This window comes from Diplotaxodon limnothrissa, linkage group LG9 (assembly GCF_057381915.1).
Source record: "Diplotaxodon limnothrissa isolate DT_005_m linkage group LG9, D_limnothrissa_male_GT1.1, whole genome shotgun sequence".
Taxonomy (NCBI): domain Eukaryota; kingdom Metazoa; phylum Chordata; class Actinopteri; order Cichliformes; family Cichlidae; genus Diplotaxodon; species Diplotaxodon limnothrissa.
The window spans coordinates 3,619,356-3,641,101 of record NC_140604.1 but is presented as its reverse complement, the minus strand read 5'-3'; the positions used below and the strand labels follow the sequence as shown (position 1 = coordinate 3,641,101).

At 45.0% G+C, this 21,746-nt stretch overlaps 1 protein-coding gene across 4 annotated transcripts in view; it reads left to right on the top strand.

Annotated features, from left to right (window-relative positions):
- LOC146624997 (uncharacterized) overlaps positions 1-21,746 on the top strand; it is a 140,774-nt gene that overhangs the window by 63,840 nt on the left and 55,188 nt on the right. For all 4 annotated transcript variants that reach the window (XM_085362585.1, XM_085362586.1, XM_085362588.1 and 1 more), the window contains 2 exons: positions 1,347-1,535; positions 7,238-8,710. In XM_085362585.1, coding sequence (XP_085218711.1) covers positions 1,347-1,535; positions 7,238-8,710 — 1,662 coding nt within the window. The remainder of the gene's footprint in view (positions 1-1,346; positions 1,536-7,237; positions 8,711-21,746) is intronic.

The window sequence follows — 21,746 nt, the reverse complement described above, 5'->3', positions numbered from 1 at the left end:
CTCACGTTTGGCTGCTTTGATCGTCTTCCGGAGTTGGCAATGTGCGTGTTTGTAGTCCGATGTGTTCGCGGAGGCAAAGGCGGTGCTCCGTGCCGCGCGAACATCTCCGTTAATCCAGGGTTTTTGATTTGGGAAGGATTTAACTGTTCTGGATGGGACGACATCTTCCACGCATTTCCTGATAAATCCACAGACTGAGTCTGTGTACTCATCAATGTCTCTGGCGGCCACGTGAAACATTTCCCAGTCCGCGTGATCAAAACAGTCCCGCAGCGCAGACTCCGATTGGTCCGTCCAACAGTGCACCGCCCTCCGGGTTGGAGCTTCCTGTTTCAGCTTCTGCCTGTAGGCGGGCAGGAGCAGGATGGAGCAGTGATCTGATTGGCCGAATGGGGCGCGGGGGAGGGCTTTGTACGCATCCCGGAAAGAGGTGTAACAGTGGTCGAGTTGCCGGTTTCCACGTGTGTTGAAAAGGATGTGTTGATGGAGTTTTGGTGAGACTTTCTTCAGGTTTCCCTTATTAAAGTCTCCGGCTGTGATAAACGCTGCCTCTGGGTGTGCGGTTTCCTCGCTGCTGATCGCGCTGTACAGTTCCCTGAGTGCACGGTCAGTGTCGGCTTGTGGGGGAATGTAAACGGCCGTAATAATCACTGCTGTAAATTCCCTCGGTAGCCAGAATGGCCGGCACTTAATCATCAGGTACTCCAGGTCCGGTGAGCAGAAGGATTTGACCGGGTGCACGTTCGCATAATCACACCAGCTGTTGTTGATCATGAAACACACACCACCGCCTCTGCTTTTCCCAGTAAGATCCTGTGACCTGTCCGCGCGGTGCACAGAGAACCCCGGCAGTTGTATTGCGGAGTCCGGTACTTTGTCCGATAGCCAGGTTTCTGTGAGGCAGATCACGCAGCAGTCCCGCATCTCTCGCTGGAATGAGATCCGTGCCCGAAGCTTGCACAGCTTGTTCTCCAGAGACTGCATATTAGCCAGTAATAAACTGGGTAACGGTGGTCTGTAAGTGCGCCGTCTCAGTCGAACCAGAACGCCAGATCTTCTATACAAGTACAGCTGACACGTGCATCAGTTTGGGACTCATGCAGGTGAAGAGTCTCGTTCATTGTTGCGACCACGTTCATGACCTCATCTCTCACACATGCTGTGTATGTTCAGGCCCCTCCCCTCTACGAGCGTATTCAGAGCTGTAATGTTGACTGCATTCAGGTTGTATGTGGTGTTTTCTTTGACCTTCTTACTGTTTCTTCCTCTTCTCTTCATGTCACAGTGAGTAATGCTGTCGGTGCAAAGAGAAGGTTTACCTGTTTGTCTGCTTTCTTGTTCCTCAGGTTTCTCCCAGCCTGGAGGGATTGGGATGAACGTGGAGGTGGGAGCTGCACCCCTTCAAGCAGAAAAGCCTCCAAGTATTGCAGATCCTCAGATTCTCACACCTCCAGCAGGATCAGTCGCCCCTAAGGAGCACAGCCCCATGCTGCCCGAACCACAAGCTCCTCGCAGCCCTTTGGATGTATCAGCAGGTAAGACTCATGCATTGAACTCACACGCCACAGTGTTTTTCTTCAACGCCAGTTTTGGTTTTTTAATCTAAACTAAAGCACAAGGTAACTTTAGTTTCAGCTTCTCCAAATAGCTTGTCTACGGATCAGCACCTTTGCATTTCCTGTGCATTTAAAATTCGCTCAAACTGTGTCGATTTTTCTTGTTTTCCCTTAAATTAAGTCAAAACTTGAAGTGAGAACAGATTAAGAGTATTGTTGCATGTGTGTTGCGGCTGAAACCGTGTATTTGATTGACTTTGAGTTTTAATTTTGAAGATGGAAAATGTTTTAAGGATCACGTGGTTTGGTTTGAATACTCATAAATGGCTTGTAGCAAAGGGAACCTTGGCACTCTCACCTGAAATAATTTTTGAAACACACATACTTGAATGATGTGGACAAAAACACAATTGGAAATGAACTGACCAAATCAGTGAACTACTGAACCTTTAGTGTCTAAGAGCATGTCCTCATAATGTAGGTGTGTGTGTATCTTCTTCCAATCCCTGCACCACAATGGTAAAATGGTAAATGGCCTGTATTTGTATAGTGCTTTTCTAGTCCCTAAGGACCCCAAAGCGCTTTACACAACCTGTCATCCACCCATTCACACACACATTCACACACTGGTGATGGCAAGCTACAATGTAGCCACAGCCACCCTGGGGCGCACTGACAGAGGCGAGGCTGCCGGACACTGGCGCCACCGGGCCCTCTGACAATAACTGCTCAGTTTGGAAGCAGTGTTTCCTGTTATGCTTGCTCGTCACTCGTGCTGTACATGTTGGTGTAGCTGCAGAAAGGAGGTCAGTGTGCAGGTCAGTGATCTCTGTGTTGCACAAAGACACGCTCAGCTGTCTGTGTCCTTCACTGTCCACACTTTACGACTTTGGACCGGCCGATCGCAGACTCTGCTGCTCTCCAGTTCAGTGTGCGTGCATCCTAGAGAAGCAGAGTCTTACTTGTTGTCTTGCTGTGGCTTGTGTCGCTTGACAGAGCTGTGCTAAAATGCACAAAAGCGTCACAGCAGCCGAGGCACCTGTAACTGCAGGTGGTCAGCTGTTAATCAGTCTGCAGAGTCATGCACCCATTAGACGCCCTTTTAGATCAGCTAACAGGGCTTGTTCTTCTCAGACCCCAAAATTGAAGGTTTGTGTATGCCAGGAAAAGCTACAGGAGTGAAAACAAATGTGATGTACTGTACACACAGAGGCTATGTTTAAGAATGTCTGTCATTCCTGAAACCTTTGTGTTCAGCCCCTTGAATTAAAGCTAGACGTCTGCAATCAGATTGTTTTAAAGTTCACTGTGGTGAATCCAGACACAAAGCTACAAAAAAGGTCATTGTCCAAAACTTTATGGATCTAACTGTAAATTCCCAAACAGTCTCAAATAGCAGGAGCAGGAAACAAACACTAAGCGTGGGTAAAAATCCTGAAGGATCAGCAAAATTCCTAGTAAGGAAAAGTCTTACATTGGGCAGGAGAAGCATAATGCAGTGTCGTTTCTTTGCTGCCTCAGCTCCATGTAGATTTATAGGCTGAACCTTTAAATCTAGTAGAACCCCAACGATGTGTGTCTGCAGTCTTCTGATACTGAGGCTTGATCTCAGAGTATCCAGCCACACACATACTGTCTTCAAACTACAGGTTCTTTCTCCAAACACTCACTCAGATTGTGTCAGTCACAGTGTAGTTAATGCAGACGAGTCACATAATAATAATATTAATAATAATAAAATATTCCTGAATAACATCAGTATTGTTTTCTTAATTGTCATTATTGACAAATGTTTTTGGATAATTGTAAAAAATAAATTCGAGTCAGAAACAAAACCAACAAACAGGCTCCTAAAGAGGAAGGAGGAGCCTATTGATCACGTGCCTCATCACATGAGGTGTGGAAAAAGGGGCGTGGTCATTATCAGCAGAGGTTCCAGTGAAAACATTGTAAGAACTTGCCTCACCCTATCATGTGACCTACTCAGATCACCTGGCACAAGATGTGAGTGGGCGTTAAGGCATCTGGGACAAGATCATCGATGTTGTGGGGTCCTGATTACTCCAGGTTTGTGTTTCAGAGGGTGGTGGGAGTCAAAGAGGAGGTACTGGTCCGTGTGTGTGGGGGCTTCAGGTAAACTTCAGTGCTGAGGTTTCTATTCACCTCAGTGTCCATCCATCTTCCTCCACTTTGGTCTTAGAACCGAAGAAGCTTCTCTTATTGGAGGTGAAAAGTCTTCAAGATAAAGTCCAGCCGCTTTTCTACAGCTGCCCATTGAAGTGTGTGTTTTATGTCTGCCTGTGAAGCACTCGGGAACACAGAGTGACTCAACTTTGCAGCAAACCCTAGCCCCCTCCCTCTTCAAGATCCAGACTGCACATGCTTGAACCTTCGTCTGACTGCCATGACACCAACTGACAGCCCACAGTGCAACAACAAACTGCACTGAGCAGATGTAACCATGTATCTGGCAGCATGAAATTTGTCTTAAAGCTCCATGTGGGCATGCCACGTGATCTGTGTCTACAGTGGCTCGCAAAAGTATTCAGCCCCTTGAACTTTCCCACATTTTGTCACATTACAGCCACAAACATGAATCAGTTTTATTGTAATTCCACGTGAAAGACCAACACAAAGTGGTGCACACGTGAGAAGTGGAACGAAAACCATACATGACTCCAAGCATGTTTTACAAATAAATAACTGCAAAGTGGGGTGTGTGTAATTATTCAGCCCCCTGAGTCAACACTTTGTAGAACCAGCTTTTGCTGCAGTTCCAGCTGCCAGTCTTTTAGGGTCTGTCTCTACCAGCTTTGCACATCTACATTCTTCTTTGAAACAGCTCCAGCTCAGTCAGATCAGATGGACAGCGTTTGTGAACAGCAGTTTTCAGATCTTGCCACAGATTCTGGATTGGATTTAGATCTGGACTTTGACTGGATTTTCGCTCCACTTCCAATAATTCCATTGGAATTGGAATTCCAATAAAACTGATTCATGTTTGTGGCTGTACTGTGACAAAATGTGGGAAAGTTCAAGGGGGCCGAATACTTTTGCATTCACTGTATTTCTTTTGTAAGTGGTAGGTTTGTTTTGAACAAGAACGTTTTCCAATGTGTGAAGCCAAACTTAAGAAGTGGTGCGTGCTATTTATTCGGGTTTGGAGGTACACATTTGTAAAATCTTGGGTGAGGATCGCAGTCACATTATATTTGTAAATCTTACTGTATGCTTGTTGATTCGTAACCCCTTTGAAGCCAGTTTCACTTCATATTTTATACTCTGAGATTTCATTTCACTTTTTAATACAGGCCATATTCACACACAGTCATTTTGACTCTTTGACTTGAAGTTCTTGCAAACTATTGCACACACACACACGACCCTGAAGGATGCATCAGGGTCGTTTAGTTCAGCATCTTGTCAAAAGACATGTGGACATGCGTCCTGGAGGAGGTGGGGATCAAACCACTGACCTTTTAATTACTCGATGAGCTGTTTGAGTCACGGCTGCCACTTTTGTACCAATCATGCTCATTTCATATCTGAAGTCTGACATCATGAGCATTTTGGAGCCAGCCTAAACTGGCCGTTGGACAAATTGTAGTTTCTGGCAGTTCCGCGTTGGCGTTTCAGCCCTGGAAGTTTACACTGAGATAAGCAATGTTGTTCGCTTCACATATAAGTGTTTTAAATGTTGTGGCTGATATGTGCATGTTGGTACTGCAGGTCAGGAACATTTACAGTTTTTGTAACGTTATCCCACTGTGACAATCACGGTAACAAACTCCATCTGTAGTCCTTTAGAAAACATCCAGAATAACGAGCCTTTGCACCACAAACACTGCAGTACTTTCATTTGATGTGTTTCTGCTTCCCCTGATACATACAGAGCACAGTTGTGTCATGTGTTTGTTAATATGAAAAATGGTCCTCCAGAGAGCTGCTGTACTGTACTGTGTGGGTCCTGACAGCTGCTCCACTTTAGCTGTTCTTCTTCAGCTGTGTACCTTTATGTATATACCTGAGATCTAGAAACAAACTGGGCCACCCCTCCTCTCAGTGGACGATGTCCCCGCTGCTCTTGTTAGCACTCCTGTATCTTGCATTCGCCATCCTATCTTTACCGTCTCCCTTCTAGACTGAAATCAGGTTGACTACTGCCATCCATTATAAATGCCCTCTATTACTGAAGCAATGTTAAACTGTGGCACAAAACTAATGGAGTCTGCTTTAGTTACAGTAAAGTGACCTGTGTTTGACCTTTCTGTGGGACCATTAAGCATTCTTCTTGATATTTTTTCCACGTCTTTCTGTGTCTATCATTGTGTGCATGTTGGGCACTTCACTCTAGGTACTACATACTTACATGCACACATTCTCATGTGCCTGCACAAAGCTATGTCGTTTGCTACTAGCTTAATTGTGAGTGTACACAATGTACTTGTCCTCAAGGCTGCTCTGAGTCAGTCGCCCAAAATTAGCCTATTGTCTCCATCCTTTAAGTTGCTCATATACTGCGTGTGTGTGTGTGTGTGTGTGTGTGTGTGTGTGTGTGTGTGTGTGTGTGTGTGTGTGTGTGTGTGTGTTTAATTGTCACTATCCATTTGCTCAGTCAGTATTACATTAGAAGAAATCTTCAGACTATCACGGCTTGGTTTGGATTACTTTATCCGCTCTGTGTTAAAGTTGTATTATTTCCATTTGTAGCTGATTCTTAGACTCTTCATTAATCCTTCACTGGGCCTCTGTGCAGCTCCACATTTCAACCATTGTCTGAAACAAGTTTGACTGTTTAATTCCCCTCCTCTCCTTTAAATCCAACTTTATTCTGGTTGGCTGCCCCTCACAAGCACAAACTTTAACCAGCTGCTGGGCGGAGCCTGTGTGCTGATATGTGTGTCTGCCATGACCGTATAAAGACTATTTCCAATCACTGACATTATAAAGAAACAACTGTGTGAAACTGAGCATTTGGACTAGTCTGAAACCTTTTTATTTTTTGATTACTTCCAAATAAGCTGAGCTTATTATTTGAAACATAATATTGCCAATATGACCACTGTAAGTAAGTAGATCCTCTTAAAGAATATGAGAACATGCACACTTTCTTCACTAAAGGGCAACAGAAATGAGGCTCTAAATGTTACGCTGTTTGTGTAATCAGTATCCCAGTTATCTTGTGATTTATTTGCCTCTGTGTGATATTTATCTGTCCGTTTTGGTGCATGCTCAATCATCCAGGTAAGGAAATCCCAAAAAGTTGATTCTGTTCATCTGGACGTTTTCCGTGGGAGAAACGTTTCATCCAGTTCACTTCTTCTTCAGCTGAATCCAGATTTCCACTACATTTATGAACAGTACAAACTAGCACCACTGAATGAACAATGGGCTGTGAGGTCAGCTTCGTGATCATTAGTATGAAAATTGTCATGACCATTGATCAACAACCATTGATCAAAGACCACTGATCAATGGCCATGAGTACCTCATACTCCTCGATTCAGAGATGGTCTTTGCTTTTTCACGTAAATGGCCTCCTTGACCCCCGATTCAAACCAACCCTGAATCAACTTTTTGGGCTTTCTCTGTATTGTTTGTTTTAGACTAAGGGAAAAAAGTTAATATGCACATATCTATCTTTACCTACCTTAAACTATGCCCTCTTCACCCACAACAAGGTGCCTTAGGCTGGCCAGACCAGGCTGGCTGCCTGTCGACAGACCTCCCTTTTACTCCAAGTGTCACCACAGTGATTGCTCGACATGCCAGCCATCTTGCAGCCAGCCCTGAGGACCCACCTGACAGTTGGCCTAGCCGTGAGAGCGCTGCCTATGCTGGAGGCGACGAAAGGGACAGGGATGGATCAGACCGAAAACAAAAGAAGAAGAAGAAAAGACGACAGAAAGATGAGGGATCCTACGAACAACTGGAGAGCAAGGGCCACCCTGAGATGCAAGCACTGGGAGAAAGCACCCGACCAACAGAGGAGTTCTATCATAGGATTGGCCCAAGGAGGGATAAAGCAGAGGGTGGTTGGGAGGAGCAACTTGGGAAGAGTGGAGGCCCAGGGAAGAAGGGGAAGAGCAGGAAGAAGCTTCCAGAGGAGTGGGGAGTGGCAGAACCATTTGTTCCTTCATCTGCTGTGACCTCTAACATTACAGAGAAGGACATGATGGATCTTGGGAGTTCAACTCTGGACAACCTTGAGGCCTACTTGGCAGATGAAGATTCAAGCCAGAGCCCCTGGAAAAAGGAGGTCTACCCAGATGAAGGCTTGGTATCTTCCCCTCTGTCTCAGGATCTTTTCTCCCCAGGAGCTGCTCCCATTAGCCCACTGGTCCTGAACAGTGAGCTGAAAGCCACAGCAGCTCCGTTTACTATGCCCTCTACCACCAACGGCAAATCACTCGGTTCCTTCCCTGTGGCCCCTCCATGTTGTGACCCATTTGATCTCTTGATGGAAACCGAAAATGCAAGTCTGGGCAACAGCAAAGAGGCTATTTCACCACCCTTTTCTCCAGAGAATGAAGCAGCAGTTGGTAATCTGGTAGACAGCGGCATGTTTGACAACAGCAGTTCTCTCCAGGAATGTTGTGAGCAAGCCACGCCTGAGGCAGACACCTCAGCCTTCAGCCCTGCCACCCAGCCAAGCCCAAATTGTTCCCCTGAAGGTGAGGTGTTAGCCTCAGCACCACCTCTCTCGCCGTCTGATGCTTCATGGGTTCTGAACAGCTCAAATATGAGCAGCAACAGCGATTTATTTAATTTTGCTGACATGGGTGCGCTAGGTCATCCTTTACCCTTAGGCCTAAACTTCGACACCCCAAGCCCAGCACCTCTCCGTTCCCCAAAAACTACGGCACAGGAATTCCAAGCCAGAGAGCTCAAAGAAGGCAAATCATCCCCAAAACAATCCAAGAAACCACGCTCTTCATCTTCTTCATCCTCTGTTAAGAGTCCAACCTCCCCAGAAGCTAAAAGGTTCTCTCCAATGGCATCGCCTGTCACCAGCCCCTCTTCCCCTCCATCGGTCCCCCCTCTGGCAGTTCCAGGATCTGGTCTTAATCCTGCAGCTAAGCCCTTCTTTCCCAGCTTTGCTGATCCCATGGAAGAACCAGCTGTGGCCAATCAAGATGTTCCTCTCGTTGAAGGTTGGTTGTAGTCACCCCTGGACAACGTAGAAATACATAAAGTAACTAAAACATGTAGACAAATGGTTGCCATGCATGTTGCAATCCAGCTTGGGTACTTCCCATATTTGAAACTGACGTCCGATAGATCTTGAGCAGAACTGATTGCTTGGGTGTATTATATTCATCAAGGGTTATGTCAATCATTACACCCATTCGTTCTGTTTTCTTGCATGGATACATTTGTCTAAAGACTTGGCTGAGGCTTGCTGGCTGTTTTTGAGTGACTAACGCATGGATTGAAGTGTTGACCAACAGGGCTGTGGATTGCCTTGACTCTAAAGGGATGTTTGGGTTTCATTGCAGTGGGATCGTATAAGGTATTAATCAGTACTCGAAGCCAAACGGTCAGTGTAACTGTAAGCTATATTTAGAGTGTTTTCAGGACTCAACACTACTACCAGACACAAGTTTCCTGAAGCCATCACCTCTCTATCTTAACAGCAATAAGTACTTTGACAAAGACAGCACTGTTACCTTGCAGAAGACAGAGTTGCTCATTTAGCGGGGCCTCATCTTTGATGTTTTAAACACCTACAGTACGTATACGCTTTGCATCTCCTAACTGGGAAGAAGCTGAATATAATACACTGAGTACGAATCAGCACCTTATACAGAACTACTTAAAAGAAACTGAAACATCCCTTTTATCTGTAGTATCCTGTTCCCAATGATGCACTGCTGAGATGTTCTCATGACTAACAGTGTTGCTGTTGACAGGTGTGACACTACTAACCATTCACAGTCTTCCTTCCTAGCAGCACCAGTAGGTATCTTCACCAAATCAAAACGAAACCTGTACTTTTCTCTTCTGTCCAGGTCTCTGTTAACCCTGTGATCATTATCCCTTTCCTTTGCATCCAGGGGTTATGGTGTCACGCTGTCTTCTTTTCCCTGCATCCAGTTAACTCTGTTTTCCTCACTACTGTAGCTGCCTGTCTTTGTTGGAAAATAAAAGCAGGTGTCCTGTTTTTTCACTAAAGGTGTTACGCAATAACAATTCTTACCCCGTCTCCTTGAAGTATAACGGTTCCAAAAGGCCAAACTGTAATTGTTAATTTTGTTGATTTTATTTTCCATGTTCTGTGATGATTGTTGCCTCGGCGGGTTCTCCATCATAGGTAAGTCCTGTTCTAAGTCCTCCTGTGGTTTTGTCTCTCTGTTGTTGTTTTGTGCGGTGTTGTTGAAGCACACATTTGGGTGCATCAGATTCGTTAACGGCTGTTGCTTCAACCATAATTGAGGTGTCACCAGTGTGCTGCAGTTAAATAAAAACCACCTTCTCATTCTCAGCTTGAAGTCAGGCTTGTTCTTGGAGTTTGCTAATTAGGCTGTTAAAATGGAGAATGTTTTGGCAGCTTATGCACTGTCCTCTTGGCATCATTAGGTCAGGATGTGCAAGGTGCAAAAGCGGGGGGTTACTCCATCCTCTTATTGCCAACCTTTATCTATGGTCAAAAGCCTTGGGGCAGGAAAAAATGCGATGAGGGTGCAGATATATGGCGATAATTAGTGGGCAGCATTAGAAGCTGTGGTGTCCCGCAGATATTTAGGATATAGTTGGCACTGAGCTTCAAGCATATGGTCAAAAAGTTCTGCGAATAGGTCATAAAAATAGAAACCCTTGGTTCGTGTAAATTTGCCCCCTTTCAAGATCTGGACTGCTGCTACCTTGCAGCATGATCTGCATGTTTTTAGGCCGGGTATAGATTAGTTTGAGCTCTGAAACTCAACAGATCAAAGCTTTTGGGCAGTTTTCTGTCAAGTTCACATTTTTAATAAAATACTGTATTTGTAGCAGTGTCACTCAGTAACATGTGACTTGAGTTGCCTGGGGATTAGTCCTGCTTGTGGCAGCCAGGAAGTGACTTGTTTTAACGTACCTGGATTTTAGAAAAAGTGTAACTTTAATAGGGAAAGAGTTTCCAGCCCACTGGGGCAGGCTTGTTTTTACAGCAGCCAGATGAGGAGTTGAAATAAAATGCACTGACGCTGCTGCTTTTGTGTGTGGGTGTGTGCATGCAGCCTCCATGTGTGTTTGTCTCCCATTAAAGTGTATATCTAAATTTAGGCATACGTGCATGTGGCTCTGTGTTTGTGTGTGCAGGTTTCTGCTTTCTGAGACGAGCTAAAGTGTTCTTTGTGTGCTGCTGTGATTTATGGAGATTCAGAGTTGCAGAGGATTCATTTCCTTGTCCTTCCTTTCCTGTCTCTGCCTCCTGTCGGAGGCTGTAATGAGGACTGAAGTAGCCTTCAGCTCGCAACAGGAACAGTACAGTGTTGAACCTAGCTATTAAGCTGCTTTGATCAATGCCTTCCCACCACACACACACACACACACACGCACACACACACACACACACACACACACATTGAAACATTGTGAGTGCTTATTGCGTTCTGTTTGTGTTTCGTTTCATTAGTTGTGTCTGTGTGTGATATTTGCTTGGTATTCCCGATGCTAGATATCCATATATTTGTGTTGTTGTTTTGAAAGCTTGTAACCAGCATGCACTGCTGAAATGCAAGACAAGTAACAGCATTAAATGTCCAGCATCAGATTAAGCTTGCATGAGTCCCTGTGCATGCATTGGTAGATACGGCTGCGGGTGTGGCGTGCGTGCTCGAGTTATTGCACATACATGAATAAAGTCAGCTTTTTATTTCCAAAAACAGCCGATGGGAAGGTGAGAGCAGGTGATGAGTTTTTGTACTTTATTGTAATCAAAGTCACATGATGAAATCGTGTTATAACCCATGAAAAATGTTTCATGTCATTGGACTGAAGAGTCCGTGTGGCTGTTTGTTTGAGGTGTGCACAACTCAAGTACACTGTCAAACACCAGGGTTCCCAACAGGACACAAACAACATTAAGGACTGCCTTAAAGGGCTTAATGAGTGTGGAGAAAGTATTCCGATTTGTGTTGCACTTCTTGGATGAAATTGTTCAAGTTGTTACCTCCTGGATTTGGCAGCATGGACGCCTCCGATTTACTCAGCAGTATGTAGTGGTGGTTGAGTCTGGAGCATGCATGAGGCCTTAGAAGCATAGCGAAGCATTAGCGAAGACTTGGAGCCGGCAGTGGTCGCTATGGCTCGTCGGATTACGGCAGTCAAGGAGCTTCACACATTGCCTGGTAAAATCCAGAGAGCTGAAGGAGTTTCATGAGGAGGAAGATGTACAGGAGCCTATAGCACCACCTCCTCAGCCAGAGGAACAGGGCTGGCATGCCCAACCTTTGTTCCCTGCGAGGAGCTTGGCTGTGAGGAAAGGAAAGAGTAAGCCCCAGAAACCGCTAAACGCAGCAGCCCAGTCCAGTGAGAGTTTCCTCACGAGTGTCCCCAGAATGAGGTTGACTATCGTAACAGGTTGTCATGTCTTTTATTCAGGCCAGTGCCTCTATATGTGTTTTTGCTGTGGGTGATATGAATGTGGATGTATCAAACAGTAGCTCTAGTAAAGTGCTTTCGCCTGATAATAGCTACACCCATAGCAGTGAGGCATGGCACACAACATCACTGTACCTGCACAGCTGAGGCCATGACTCTGTAGAGTCTATGAGTATTAGTTATGAGCTTGTTTTTACTGAGCATGTGCCGTCATCTCTAAATTTAGGCAATGTTGCCCTTCCAGCTTATTGCATGGAAAAGTAGACTGGCTGGGTAAGGTTGAGCTACATCCTGGTGCATGTAATGATGTCAGCTGTATAAACCCCAACATGGGGCTGAGTTTTGTTCTTTATATGAAAATATTGTGGAGTCCTTACTTGTGTAAGACTGAAATGTGCTGAACCAGGTTGGAATGAGAGCTTCATGCTGAGGCCAGAAGGTCTTTAAAGCTAGGGCGGAGTCAGGGAGGCATAAATATGTTCCTCTGTTTAAATATGAGAAAAGCACAAATGATAATTTAAGTATATGTTTTAAAAGGAATGAAGACACTGTGAGATCTCAATCCCTGGCAAACAATGGTGAACAAGTTTGTCAATGATTTCTAGAAAGTAATCAAAAGAATGAGTGATGTTACAACATCCACCAGCTAATATTGATGGTGTTAGTGGTTCGGAGGAAATGACTCGAATGTGGCAGAAACATCTCTGCGATCTGTATGACTGTGCCGGCGTCCCAGCTTTGGACAGGGTGAAACTGATAATAAGGAAGATGTTACAGTTTCTTCAGAAGAAATTTATGACGCAAATAGAACATTAAAGACAAAAGGCCACGTGGGATGGATCAGACATCTGCTGAACATTTGGAATTTGCTCAATTCTATCAGCTATGTTAGCACCCAACATAAAAGACAAATGTAACCCACATAAAATGGGGGTACCACTTTAAGGACTGATATGAGGAGAGATGGACAGCCTGCCCAACCAATCGAAATGCACAGGTCCCAGTATGTTTTGACCAATGGGAGAGCAGTCTGCCGCTGTATGTCCCACCTACGTGCTCTGTGTTTGCTGCTATGTGTGGAGGTAGTCGCGTGCTGGCAGGAGAAAAGAGAGACTGAAGCTTTTGAGCTGGAAAAAAAGTATTAGATATAAGTTGCAACCAACTGTGTTGCACATAAGTTCACTGGTTATCAGCTACCTTTCATGTTAAAAGTAGCCACAGTGAGTAAGCAGGCAAATGCTGCATTTTTCTGGTGACTTTAAAAAGTACCGCGTGGAGCTAAACTGTTAGCCTTTGTTAGCTCTGGTTGCTATCAACTGCCTGGAAGTTCATCTCAATCTGCTTCCAGAAGTAAGGTAACACTTGAAGCGCAACTTATGTTTATTTTTCCTTCATGTCGTATTACGGTTATTAAAGAGAAAACATGTCCTGTTACGTTATTTAGAGCCCTGCATTTTCCGACCGAGAGACACTATGCCATTGTCTTCGGCCGTGATGCGCTGAGATCGGTGAGCACATGTTGTATGTCTCAGTTAGTTCATGTCTGTTTCACATTTTATCGTTGAGAAACTGAATTAATCTCAGTTGTTTGATTAATAATTGCCGCATATGCGACATATATGCATATGCACTGACTTTACTTGGTTTAATGCATAGTTTATGTAAGAGAGATGTTTTATTTTTGCAAAATTGAGTATTTTTATTGCAAATTTATGTTGAATGTGATTTAAACAAAATCCTAAGTTGTGAATTATAGCTAGAACAGCATAATTAATATTTGAATTGCTCTTCTGACCCTGTCTGTTGACAGGTCAGGTTTTTTTTTTTGTATGCTGAATTGTTCCTGAGGTGGATTCCTCCAGTGAAATAGATGGCGAGCCTTCCCACCTGGACTTAGAGAGACTGAGATTCGCTTCTTTTCCACTTGATGATCTGCTGCACCTTGCGGTGTGGTAGGACTGTATCACTCACACTTTCACGCACAGCTGGTTATACATAAGACCACTGACTGACATTCTCTCATCCCTATTCTCTTTCACACCCTGGGAATTTTTTGGACTTTACCCCTTGGACATTTTTTATTTGGGACTTTAAATAATGAGCTGTTGTGTAGAGCATTCTCCACATGTGAAAAGAGTGTGAGATTTTCATTTGAATGTACATTGGATTTGTGTAATCTGTTTCTATAAGAGTTAAGGAGTCAGGTTACTAGGGTGCACCCGAGCATTGAAACCCGAACATTGAAAACCAAAAATAACACTTGGCCAAGTCATTGCTTTAGTAGTTTGTGTTTTACTTTTCTTTTAATTTTTGTAAGTTTCCTTTCTACCATTGTAAAGTGTCTTTAACCTGTGCTTGTCAACCTTATGGTTTATGTCACTAAAGTTGGCTGGTTCTTTTGAGTTACATTCTTGTCTCTGTGTCTCATTTGAACACACCCCTGTGCTCCTATAGTCGAGCCTATTGGCCCATTGATATATTCTTTTCAACAATTCCCCTTACTGTGTTACAGTGAGAGCTTTGGCGAGCCAGCCAGGAGCATGGTTGTGTGTGTTTAAGTGCTAGACAATTTGTGTGTGGTGTTTAAAAGTGCTTAATCTGAGCTATAACTTCTAGAGAGAAAATGGATGTTGTGCTAAGTGAATCCGTCAGAATTCCCAATTCTGTAGTTGTTAGTGGGATCACAGGATCAGAGACTGATGAGGAAGTGTCCACTTTCCTCCAAAAATATGGTTCCATCAACCGTTACTTTCGTCTAGACGATCCTGAGTCAGATTACCATAAGCACATGATCATCGAGTTTACACATGAGACTGCCATGCACACATTGGAGTCACTGTTACCTCTGCGGCTTCCAAGTACAACCCAAGCAGGCATCGTGTATGAGTTAAAGGCCTTAGGAAGTGTTTACTCCCTTGATGCCAGAAACAAAGCCACTAAAATGTACATGGAACAGCTCCGTGAAATTGCCAAACTGAGTGGAAATTCATTAGAGGAGATGTTAAAGGAAGAACTTAAAAATCTGGTTTCATCGGCAGGAAGTGCTATTTCCCAGTCATCTCAAACTGGTCCAGAATCCTCAACTGTACAGAGCCCACTTCCACAGAAAGACTTAACCAGCAAGGGAGACGTTTCATTTTCTGAGGACCCTCAATCAGGTGTACCTCTAGACTCCACAGTTTTGACATCACCAAATAACGCAAGTAAATCTCTTACCTCTCCCAATTTCAGTGAAAACCTGACTGATTTCAGCCCCTCACAGACTCTTCCAGCTTCTTCTGGGGCCGCTTCTAGCCCCATAATTGATGTTAATCCAACTGCTGTTCAGCGAGTAGTTGTTGAGCATGTAGTGCGCAGCAATGAGAGCTCACCCCAGTTCGCATCATCTGGTAGACTCAGGGCTTATTCGGGCAAGAGCCCACGTCCTAGCCATGAGGCAGATTATGATACGTGGCGAGCTAGTGTTGAAATCCTTATTAGAGATCCTTCTGTGTCTGATCTGCACTGCACACATCGTATACTTGACAGTCTGCTTCCTCCTGCTTCCGAGATGATTAAACATCTGAGTCCACAGTCTAGACCCTCTGCCTATCTTGAGTTGCTTGACTCTGCCTACGGAACAGTCGAAGATGGTGATGAGCTGCATGCTAGGTTCATGAGCACATTTCAAAATGATGGAGAGAGAGCTTCTGTTTTCCTGCAGAGGCTGCACACTGCATTAAGTAGAGCCATGAGACGTGGTGGTGTGTCCGCTCATGATTTTAACCAACAGCTCTTAAAGCAGTTCATTCGAGGTTGTTGGGAGAATGCACTAATAATCGATCTTCAGCTAGAACAAAAAAAAGAAAACCCACCTTCCTTTGCAGAGCTGCTGCTTCTTCTTAGGACAGAAGAAGATAAACAGGCTGCAAAACTGAGCCGCATGAGGCAGCATTTTAGTCATGCTAAGTCTGCCCAAAACTCTAGAAAGCAGCACGCCACGTCACACGTGCAACTCGCACACACCACCAATAATCTGGTGGACAAATCTGATCTTGAGACGCTAAAGCAACAAGTTGCTGACCTCAGCATTCAGCTTAACAGTCTTGTATCTGAGAATCATAAGACGAAACAACCTAAGCAGCAAAAAGCGAGGTCCGTCACACCTGACACCCACGGTGTGAAACCAAAAGTGGCCAGTCAGCATCCCTCCACATTTAAAGCTAACAGTAGACCACGTCCATGGTACTGTTTCCAGTGTGGGGAGGATGGCCATGTCGTCTCAGTTTGTGATAAAGCGCCAAACCCTTCCCTTGTAGCAGCTAAGAAAAGACAGCTGAAAGAAAAACAGGCTGCTTGGGAAGCCTCTAATGCTTCTCGAAGTGAGGCACATTTAAACTGAAGCCTACTCCCATAGAGGGACATATGGGAGTGGAGTCTTGCAATGTCAGTCCCAAAATCCTGAAACCTGCCATTAAAAACGTTAAAGTGGAAGGATCAAAATTTCCACATGGCCTTGTAGGAACTAAGACCACAGCTCAAGTAACTATTGCAGGAAGAGACACAAACTGTCTTTTGGACACGGGTTCACAAGTCACAACTGTACCCCAGTCTTTTTATAAAGAACATCTTGCAGATCTGACCATTCATCCCTTAAATGAGTTGCTTGAAGTGGAGGGTGCCAATGGCCAGTCTGTCCCTTACTTAGGATATGTTGAGCTTACCATCACCTTTCCTAAAGAGTTTGTAGGCTCTGATATTGATGTTCACACTCTGGCCTTGGTTATCCCCCATCTCCGCTCTACAGCCCATGAGCAGGTACTCATAGGCACAAACACCCTTGATGCCCTCTATGCTAATTACCAGAAGCTTTCACCCTTTCAGCCTTTGTTTAATGGGTATCAAGCAGTTCTCCAAATACTTGAGATGCGACAAAGAAACTTTAACTCTGGTAGCCTTGGTTGTGCAAAACTGACAGGTAAGATGCCTGCAGTCGTTCCTGCAGGACAGACTGTTGTTCTGGAGGCCTCTGTCAATGTAAATCCCGTGAACATGCAAAGAGATGTTGTCCTTGAACATCCTTCAGCCTCTTCACTACCAAATGGCTTGCTAGTTTCAGCAATTGCAGTCACTTTACCACGCAAACGTCAGTGTCTTCTCCCTGTCGTAGTGAGAAATGAAACCAACCATGACATTGTCATACCCCCCAAAACACCTTTGGCAGATGTTAATGCTATCTTGCAAGTGCTACACAAAGAGCAAACTGTCAGAGAACCAGACTGCTCTAAATTTCAAGCTAAGTCTTCCTCAGAACTGAGCTTTGATTTTGGAGATTCGCCCTTACCCACTGAATGGAAGGAGCGAGTTACAAACATGTTAAACGACATGCCAAATGTCTTCTCTCAGAACGAATTGGACTTTGGACACACTGACAAAGTCAAACACCATATCAAACTCAGTGATGAGACACCCTTTAAACAAAGAGCACGTCCCATACACCCCAATGATGTGGATGCTGTGAGACAACATCTACAGGAACTCCTTGATTCTGGTGTTATACGAGAATCTGAGTCCCCGTTTGCTTCCCCCATTGTTGTCGTTCGTAAAAAGAATGGCTCTGTTCGTCTGTGTGTAGACTACAGAAAGCTGAACCTGCAGACCATCAAAGATGCTTATGCCCTTCCAAAATTGGAAGATGCATTCAGTGCTCTTGCGGGTTCTAAGTGGTTTTCGGTCCTAGACCTCAAGTCTGGATACTACCAGGTTGAGATGGAGGAAGCAGACAAGAATAAGACCGCATTTGTTTGCCCACTTGGATTTTGGGAATTTAATAGGATGCCCCAGGGGATCACAAATGCGCCTTCGACGTTCCAGAGATTGATGGAGAAGTGTGTAGGAGATATGAATCTCAAAGAGGTTCTGGTGTTCATTGATGACCTGATTGTCTTCTCATCATCCCTGGAGGAACATGAACAGCGTTTGAAACATGTCCTGCAACGACTGATGTCATATGGCTTGAAACTGGCACCAGAAAAGTGCAAATTCTTTCAGACCTCGGTAAAATACCTTGGTCACATTGTTTCCGCAAGAGGAGTAGAGACTGACCCTGACAAAGTTGAGGCCTTAAAGACCTGGCCCATCCCCACAAATCTTAAGGAACTTCAGTCCTTTTTAGGATTTGCTGGATATTATCGAAGGTTTATTCAGGGGTACTCTGTCATTGTCAGACCACTTAACGAACTAACCTCGGGCTACCCACCAATTAGGAAGCGGAACAACAAGCCAAGGACACACGCAAATTCAGAGTATCGCAACCCAAAGGAACCCTTTGGTCAGCGTTGGACACCTCAATGTCAGGAGGCCTTTGACCAAATAATAGCAAAGCTAACCTCCGCTCCAATCTTGGGATTTGCAGACCCCCAGCTTCCATATGTTTTACATACGGACGCCAGTACCATTGGCCTTGGTGCTGCCTTATATCAGGTACAAGATGGACAGTCCAGGGTCATAGCTTTTGCAAGTCGTGGTCTTTCAAAGAGTGAGAGGAAGTACCCAGCCCATAAGCTGGAGTTTTTGGCCCTTAAGTGGGCAGTCACGGAAAAATTCTCTGACTACCTATATGGTACAGACTTTGTAGTAGTGACTGACAGCAACCCTCTTACATACATTTTGACCTCTGCAAAGCTTGATGCAACAGGGTATAGGTGGCTGTCCAGTCTTTCCACCTATTCATTTAGTCTTCAGTACAGAGCGGGAAAACAAAATATGGATGCTGATGCGCTCTCGCGCCGTCCTCACAGTCCACCAGAGGATGATTATGCATCTAAGAAGGAGAGTGAGAGAATCCGGCAGTTCACACTGTACCATCTGAGCAACCCTGAGAGTCCAGAGACTGTTCCCTTGGATGTAATTCAGGCTATTTGTGAGCGCCATATGGTCACCTCAGCCGTAGCTAATGTTGGATCCACCACTTCTGGGTTGACCTTAGTTGAATCCCTCACTCACCAGTCCACAGCTATTCCCGACTGCTTCCAACAGGAGCAAGTGGATGGGCTTCCCATTGTCCACTCAATTTCTGAGGAGGAGTTGAGGCAAAAGCAGACATTGGACCCTGCTATCAATGCAGTGATTGTACTCTTGGAGACTGGCGAAACTCCACCTCCCAGCCTTAGGTTAGAGCTACCAGAACTTCCCCTGTTACTCAGAGAGTTAAATCGGCTTGAAATACAGAACGGGGTGCTCTACCGTAAGCGGCAAGATGGTCCCAACACCTCATATCAGCTTGTGCTCCCTGAGGAGCTAAGAGCCACAGCACTTACAAGCCTTCATCATGATATGGGCCATCTTGGAGTCGAACGAACAGTAGACTTGGCAAGGGCCAGATTTTATTGGCCGAAAATGCACATGACCATAGAAAAAATGGTCAAATCTTGTGAGCGATGTATTCGTCGAAAAACGCCTCCAGAGAAAGCTGCTCCATTGATAAACATTAAGACCTGCAGACCTCTCGAACTAGTGTGCATGGACTTTTTATCAATAGAGCCAGATCGCTCAAACACGAAAGATGTATTGGTCATAACTGACCATTTCACAAAGTATGCTGTGGCAGTGCCAACTCCAAATCAACGAGCACAGACTGTAGCAAAGTGTCTCTGGGACAACTTCATTGTCCATTATGGTTTTCCCGAAAAGCTTCTTAGTGATCAGGGTCCTGACTTTGAATCAAAGACCATCAAGGAACTCTGTGAACTTACTGGCATGAAGAAAGTGCGTACAACCCCCTACCACCCTAGAGGGAATCCGGTTGAGAGATTCAACCGCACTCTTCTCCAGATGCTTGGGACACTGGATCGGTCAGATAAACTCCACTGGAGAGACTTCGTCAAGTCTCTGGTACATGCTTATAATTGTACGAAGAGTGACGTGACTGGATTTTCCCCCTATGAATTGATGTTTGGGAGGCAACCAAGACTGCCCATTGACTTAATCTTTAGGTTGCCCACTAATGCTACTAAGCAGACTCATTCCCAGTACGTCGGTAACCTAAAATCTCGTTTGGAAGAAAGCTACCGGATTGCCACCAATAATGCACAAAAGAATGCAGGTCGCAACAAAGCCAGATTTGACCGACGAGTGGTTGAATCAACATTGCAGAGTGGAGACAGAGTTCTTGTACGAAATGTGAAGCTGCGTGGAAAGCATAAGCTGGCAGATAAGTGGGAAACGGATGTTTACATTGTCCTTAAGCGAGCTGGAGAAATGCCGGTCTACACAGTTAAACCTGAGGGTAAAGATGGACCTGTGCGGACTCTACATCGTGACTTGCTTCTCCCATGTGGATTTCTGTCAGCAGCTGCAGAACCCGAGACAGTCAAAACCCATCCAAACAGGAGACCCAGAACAAGGCAGTGTTCTGTTGTCGAGGGGGAAGATGAAATTCCCTCTGATATGGATGATGTATCTGATTGGACATTTCGCCCTCTCATTACATCAAAGTCCGATGTATATGTCCCAGTACATGAAACTCACAAGTTGAGTAAACCTCCTTGTGTGGTCAGACAATCAGCAGAACCAGAGGTGCCTACAGTTTCACTTCCACCTGATCCTCCTGCCACTGAATCCCTTGTAGAGGAAGGTGAAGGAATGATTCAGGATGTACCTGACCATGGCAACTCACCTGACCGTGACAACTCGCCTGACCGTGACAACTCGCCTGACCGTGACAACTCACCTGAACGTGACAACTCACCTGAAGCAAACATATTGCATGGGCTTGACTCAGCCAAAGGACTTCCTCAAAGTTCAGAATTGCAGCAGTCTGAGGAAGCTCCTCAAGATGATGGGATGAGCTCTGATGCAGCATGTGAAGAAGGATTAAGTGATGTGAACAGACCTGTTACTGAACAGCCTGAACCTGTGATGATCCAGAATAATGGACTTCAAGATGCTGAGCCATCTCTTCGTCGTTCTAACAGATTGCAAGCAAAGCCCAAGAGACTGCATTATGTGACACTTGGGAATCCTCTGATAACGGTGGTGAATTCTCTTTTTCAAGGCCTAAGTGAGGCATTGACTAGCTCTTTAAATGGATTTGAAGATCCAACTAGTAATTATGTTGGAAAGGTCAAAGCAGTGTAACTCAGTGCCACCCTGCAGATGCCCAGGGACGGGCATACCATCAAGAGGGGAGGGTGTAACCCACATAAAATGGGGGTACCACTTTAAGGACTGATATGAGGAGAGATGGACAGCCTGCCCAACCAATCGAAATGCACAGGTCCCAGTATGTTTTGACCAATGGGAGAGCAGTCTGCCGCTGTATGTCCCACCTACGTGCTCTGTGTTTGCTGCTATGTGTGGAGGTAGTCGCGTGCTGGCAGGAGAAAAGAGAGACTGAAGCTTTTGAGCTGGAAAAAAAGTATTAGATATAAGTTGCAACCAACTGTGTTGCACATAAGTTCACTGGTTATCAGCTACCTTTCATGTTAAAAGTAGCCACAGTGAGTAAGCAGGCAAATGCTGCATTTTTCTGGTGACTTTAAAAAGTACCGCGTGGAGCTAAACTGTTAGCCTTTGTTAGCTCTGGTTGCTATCAACTGCCTGGAAGTTCATCTCAATCTGCTTCCA